Source organism: Montipora capricornis, chromosome 1 (genome assembly GCF_036669925.1).
Source record: "Montipora capricornis isolate CH-2021 chromosome 1, ASM3666992v2, whole genome shotgun sequence".
In the NCBI taxonomy this organism is placed as follows: domain Eukaryota; kingdom Metazoa; phylum Cnidaria; class Anthozoa; order Scleractinia; family Acroporidae; genus Montipora; species Montipora capricornis.
The window spans coordinates 35,463,519-35,469,976 of record NC_090883.1 but is presented as its reverse complement, the minus strand read 5'-3'; the positions used below and the strand labels follow the sequence as shown (position 1 = coordinate 35,469,976).

The 6,458-nt window shown below is 39.0% G+C and overlaps 1 protein-coding gene across 6 annotated transcripts in view; it reads right to left on the bottom strand.

Annotated features, from left to right (window-relative positions):
- LOC138040377 (CLIP-associating protein 1-like) overlaps window positions 1–6,458 on the bottom strand; it is a 73,815-nt gene that overhangs the window by 43,135 nt on the left and 24,222 nt on the right. For all 6 annotated transcript variants that reach the window (XM_068886118.1, XM_068886113.1, XM_068886130.1 and 3 more), the window contains 5 exons: window positions 6,379–6,422; window positions 2,865–2,964; window positions 2,542–2,606; window positions 1,171–1,263; window positions 582–677 (listed from right to left, as the gene is read on the bottom strand). In XM_068886118.1, the coding sequence (XP_068742219.1) occupies window positions 582–677; window positions 1,171–1,263; window positions 2,542–2,606; window positions 2,865–2,964; window positions 6,379–6,422 (398 nt within the window). The remainder of the gene's footprint in view (window positions 1–581; window positions 678–1,170; window positions 1,264–2,541; window positions 2,607–2,864; window positions 2,965–6,378; window positions 6,423–6,458) is intronic.

Sequence of the window (6,458 nt, the reverse complement as noted above, 5' to 3'; positions counted from 1 at the left end):
TCCGAATTATGCGAGAAGCGTTCGAAACTTGATCAACCGGAAAATTGTTGTCATATAGCAAAAGCTACTGAATGTTACTGAAAACTTGAGCCTACTTGTTTGTCCGGGCCAAAATCTTGGAGTAAAGTGATTTCAAATTGCTCGATCTTGGGCCGCTACATCATCCCCTCACATTCAGTGTCTAGCTCCAATGCAGTTTTCACTCCATTTGTATGTAAATACGACAGCTTCTACTGCCCAACTTTTTTCTCCTTAAAATATGTTTTCCGTGTACCTATTACGAGTACATAACTCCATTCCTTGACAGATTAAGCTAAAAGTCCACCATTTTATCAATGTGCGCGAGCTAATGCGCGCGCCAATGACGCAAGAAGTTATGCGCAGTAGGGTTGCACAATGCAAAACCAGGCAATCACCTTAATTACCACTCTAATCCCATTCAGCCCGATTTTACTTGTCGATGGGGTCCGATTTAAGAATGAATAGATGAAACAACAGGAATAGACACGGATCAAAATTTCAGTAAAACCTTTTTTTAAGCTCAGAGGTTACAATCCACTATGTTAAATTCTCACACTCACCGAAAGTTTGAACGCGCCTTCCTGAAGTCTCAGCAGTGACACAAAGTTATCGTATTCTAGTGCACCACCTTGAACCAAACTGCGAATTTTCTTGAGCTGAAAGCAAAGAGAGGACAGGCATGTTGGCAAACTGTAGTTTTCAACTCAGTGTCAAAAGTGCTTGTAACGCGATTGCTTTGATTTTCAAATCTATGCTGTTTGATTGGCTAAGAGCCGCATTCTCTGCCAATCAGCATAAAAGTGAAACAAATGATGTCTTGCGCTTTTTCCCGCGGTTAACGCAGACTGGTTGCATTTGCCCTGGAGTGCTTCATGATTGGCTTATTTGATCTGCATTTGCGATTAGCTAAAAATGTTTTCCGTAGTTTGACTTATACGGCACACCGTTTAGGATACCGAAACCATTCCTAAGCTTAAAGCAACCACAGCTAATCGGTAGGCAATGACATTAAGTCTTCAAGCGATTTGCATCTTAGCAGACCACACCACTCTCCTTGATAGCAAAACTTGCAGTGACTTCCAATACACCCCGATCCAAGTCCCGTCGCGAATATACCCTGGTCACTAACACCAAAAAAGCGACCCTTACCGCAGTCACTCTGTGTTCCCAGTCATTCTTATCGTCTGATAAAACTGATTGTATCTTTGTCATTTCTTCGGACAGATCCTTTCCGTTGTAAACCTAAAAAAAAGGGATACACAAGGCAATATTACCAGGCACCTAAAGGTATCAAACATGCCACAAATGGGTATCTCCGATGTAAGATTCAACAGGCTGGGCTGTGTTTACCAACTTTGGTTCATGAATTTAGACGCCTCAAAAGCAGTTTGCACGGAAGCACGCAAATTTGGCTGTATCCAGAGGGTTGATACAAGTTAATTCGCAACCGCAGGGATATCAGATATTCACTTTTATTTTATTTCATTTGAGTTTCACCTCGGTGGTTGGAATTTGAACAGGAAGCTTGCACTACGACAACTCTGACGGCTTAATAATAATAATAATAATAATAATAATAATAATAATAATAATAATCAACTATCTTTATAGAAGGTAACACACAACAGTAATCACTGAAAAACTAGTGGCCCTCAACTAGTGGCTTCGTGAACGTCATTTTAAAGTATCATTTTGAGTTATTGTAATCATTCTGCGATGATTACAAGTCATTCAGCATTCAATGTGTGAACCAGCCTTCCAGGAATAAAATTGGTATAAACGGTGTGGATGTTCGGGAAGAAAATTAAAAATTCAGCGTCGGGTGCTTTGAGTACGCGTCTCCGTTCAAATAGGAGGGAGCTTAAGCACGCGCGTTTTTGAGACGCGGAAGGCAACCGGAAGAGAACATTTCGCGTGCCAGGACAGTGCTGTCTCCCAGATTTTATACTAATCATCTCTAATGGACAAAAGATACTTAGCAATGGAAATGTGTTTGTGGGAAGACAAGTTAAAAGGGAAAACAGCTCACTTCCGCTTGCCGTCCGCGTCTCAAAAACGCGCGTGCTTAAGCTCCATCCTAGGGACTTTAAGATCTACGACGCGGTCGTCAACGAGAACGCCACGAAACAACAATATCATTGGTTAAAAGAGGAAAAATAATCGTGCTGCACGCGCGGCACGCATTTTAGCGCATAAACGTGCTGTTCTCTGCACAAAAACGACGTGAAATCACCAAATCTGAGGTTTTGACGACAACGTGAGCGTTCAAATGTGAATCTTTCGTTCTCTATTTTTGCTCTGAAACCGCTCGTACCAATTTATTTTTAGGATACTTCGGCCACATTGTAAGACGCGAACGAGATGGCCAAACCGCGAGAAACTTACGATAGTGCAACGTTATATTTTGAGGTGACGTTTTCGTCGACGTCGGCGTCGTAGATCCCTCATGCAAGCACGCCCTCTCGTTACGCCCTAAATGAGCTGTGGTTAAATCGATTGCTAGAACTTTTGTTCACATACCTTTAAATCTGGGCAATCGAAAAATGCATTTTCAAAGTCTGCTTCATCAACAGCACCCGCTGAAGCTAAACACAAACATACATTAATTACTTGGAAGGGATCAGCATTGAAAGTGGAGTCTCGAGAGTAATTTCGCGATTTCATTGGTCCTGTCTTACAACTCTTTGAGATCGGCCTAAATATGATTTTAAAAAAAGGAAAGGAACGTTATTTAATTAAAGCGCCAGTCGTTCTAGCGCTGGAGCACTAACTGGGGACAATGTGAACTGAAATTAACAAATTAAAAGCAAATCAAATCAAATGGTGTGTGTGTAATGTTTTACCTGAACTAGATGTGGAGCTGGAAGTTTTTGATCCGACTGTTTTCCTTGACGGTAAGGTTTTTTTAATTGACCCAGCTCTGGAAGGTCCCGGTGTGGACAGCTGAAAAAGAAACCGAGAAATAAGTTCTACGACTACTACTTCCGATTCTAAAACATAAAAAAAAGTTTTCTTTTCTAATTTACCATTACTATTACTCCTTCTGCTTTATAGAAGAAGAAGAAGAAGAAGAAGAAGAAGAAGACGACGACAAGAAAGAGAACGAGAAAACAGACTGAAGAGGTCCTGTTAGGTTTTTTCTAAGGGATATTTTCCGAAAGAAGAAAGAACAAGGCGACTCGGGAACTGCCACCGCCACCAGCGGACTGAGAATTTTATTTCTGGCGATTTGTCGCAAAGGCAGGGATAATTGCGAACCGCCCCAGCAAGTTTCTTGTAAAAAAAACAGTACCTTCGGACACCATCTTAGGCACTACTGACTTGAATATCCATTGGCATAAAAACAGCTGACACCTCCGTCTTATGCTTACGTTTGTTATCCCCGGTTTACACAGTAATAAACGTGACATAAGCATAAGCATAAGAAAATGGAAACGATTCCTTTTCCTTATGCTTGCACAGCTTTTGCATATGCTTATGTCCCAGTGTAAACCGGGCTTTAAAACACAAAGCAATGTATGGCGTTCTTTGGCAAATTAGAACTTATTATCTCTGAAAAATGCGTGGTTACTCCCAACTTTCTTTTTCTTTTTCCTTGACAAGTTTTCCTTGGTAGTGTAAATGAAAAATGTGACAAGTTTTCCTTGACAAGAGCACTTGACAAGGAATTTACACTAGCAAATATCGTCCTTCACAAGTGTTCTTGTTCAAAAACTAGCATGCTTGTTTTCTAACAAGGACACTTGTCAAGGAAAAACTTGTCAAGGACGATATTTGCTAATGTAAATTACTTGTCGAGTGTACTTGTCAAGGAAAAACTTGTCATATTTTTCCATTTACCCTGCCAAGGGAAACTTGTCAAGGAAAACTTGCTAGTGTAAATGAGGCTTAAGCTTGTCGCATGCGCCAAAATCGCACCGTGCAAATCGGCCCTAAAAGTAACTTGAATGATGGATATCTTCGACCTCGCGTTTGGCTTTGTGGGATACTGCATCATTAATAATTCTTCTTTAATAGGACGCGTGACATAATTGAGTGCTGCATGCATGATATTTCACCATACGTTTTGCTAAATTTAGAAGTTGCGATTGTTGATGTAAAGATATTATATATTATCTTACTAGCCTCGGGGCAGTATGCGGCTTCTTATTTGCTCCAGCCCCATCATCACAGTAACTTGGAAATTATTTCCAAATGTAATAGACTTGCTGAATTGTTCACTATAAAAACTCGGTTGTAAAATAGAGTCGAGTTCCCTTCGATGCATATTTTAAAAACACGGTTGCCACGAATAAGTAAAAAAAAAAAGCAAATAATAAAAAAAACGACACACTGGCAGCCAAAGGCTCCGAGTTCGTCTTTTAGCGAGTTCCCGATCTCCGAGAAAAAAAAACGAAACTGGTAAAAACGGGGTAAATGTTGCGATTGACAAAATTTTCATCAACAAGTGCTCATGTCTGCCAGAAACCGCTAATTTCTACTAGTTCGCGTTTCTAGTTAGCAGGGAACGCTTAAGTGTAGAAAAATTGGCCACGCTAGGTCGGAATAGTGCGGTAAGCTAAAGGTATTTTTTTCTTATGAAAGCCTATTGCTTTCGCTGCAGTCTTTAATTTAAACGCCTAACTTCCCTACAGACAACGCCTAAAAACAAAATTTGAATTGACTTCCATTAAGTCTTGATATTCATATTCTTTCTATCATCTATGCTATTCCTCTATTAAGGAAAAAAAAATCACCATTTCTGGGAAGAATAAACTTTTGCCGAATAATATACGTGCATTCTCAAAAGATGTTTTTTTTCAAAAGAGAACGTTCAAGAATAAAACTTCATCATTGTGCACAAAACCAGAAATAGATAACTAAAACAATTTTATATCACCTGCATTTTTCAGCGATGAGCAACTTATTTCTCGCGCTTGTAAATAATGGAGCTTTATGAGTAGCATTCTTGTGCGAAATCTTCATAAATTGTACGAAAATATTCCTTTGTATTGATCATGTTTTGACAGATCAAGACTAGTCGTCTGTGTAATCATTAATGAAACATCTTCAGATGTCCTTGCACCTGGCTGGCTATAAAGCCACACAACAATAATTCTGACATTATTATTATTATTATTATTATTATTATTATTATTATTGTTGTTGTTGTTGTTGTTGTTGTTGTTGTTGTTGTTATTATTATTATTATTATTGAGATGTATCAAAGCGAATGCCTGTCTATTTTTCAAAAAGGTGGTTATTTTGGCAAAATGTGGTTGAAAACTGCGCCAAAGTAAGGGCAAATTTGAGGAGAGCAAGAAAACAATTTTGGTCAATAGAAAACTTGACAATAAACACTTACGTCAACAACAAATTAAAACAATGGATGAAACATAAAATTAATTTAAACCTTGCAATGAATTAATTATGACAATGGCAATAGAGCGGTTTTCAATTGAGTGTCGAAAGTAATAAGCGAATTGCTTTGCATTCCTTCACTCCATGATTGGTTTGAAGTTCTCGCGCCACTTTTTCAACCAATCAGAAGTGAAACCAAAACCAATCCTGACTCACATGTGCACATTTTCCCGTGCTTTGTGTCGGCTACGTATAATTACTTCGAGCTTTGATTGGTTTACTGGATTGTCTCCATCCTTTTTGATAGGCCAAAGTAATTACTATAGGTCTTCTCATAAACTGTTTAACAGTTAACAATTTTCTTAGTAGATATCAGAAGGCAAAATTGTTACCATGACATAAAATGAGAGCAAATTTTGCTGTCATCTCATGTCATGAATGACATGAGAACACCACTCCGATACATCCAGAGATATATATGCTGCTGTGCTTTGTCTTATTTTGCAACCGATGATGACACCACCAATATTAATCAAACCATTTTTAAAGGTCTTTCAAGAGAGCATTAGTTATATTTACCCCACTGCCCTACACTCAAACCCAGACACAGCCCAACCTGCCAGACCAGATACCAGGCCAGGCATCTGTCACTCTGAAAGGACTTTGGAAACTTTCTATGAAAGTAACCGGGTAAAAAGGAAATTGTGGGAGAAGCAATGCAAACTATAATGTGCAACGAGCATGCATGCTGATCAAAATGAATCATGGGCACACATGAAGATGCACAAAATAATAACGTACATCCAAACAATGAACGAGAAACACTAACCATTTTGAGGCCCTGCACATGAGGTCAGAACCATAACTGGCATGCACACATGTATGCCAAAATCCAACAAAAAGGCCACCAACTTACCACACAATACACAACAAAATGCTAAGGAAAGCTAAGACTAATGACATGATAACAATTGAGCAAACAGTTTGCTCTAACTTATTAACTAAGTTTCAAGTCACCTTAGCCCCATCTGTCTCTACTTCGCCATTCAGTTTTGAAGATCCTAAAAGACAAGAAAAACAAGGCTGTTAGCATTGTA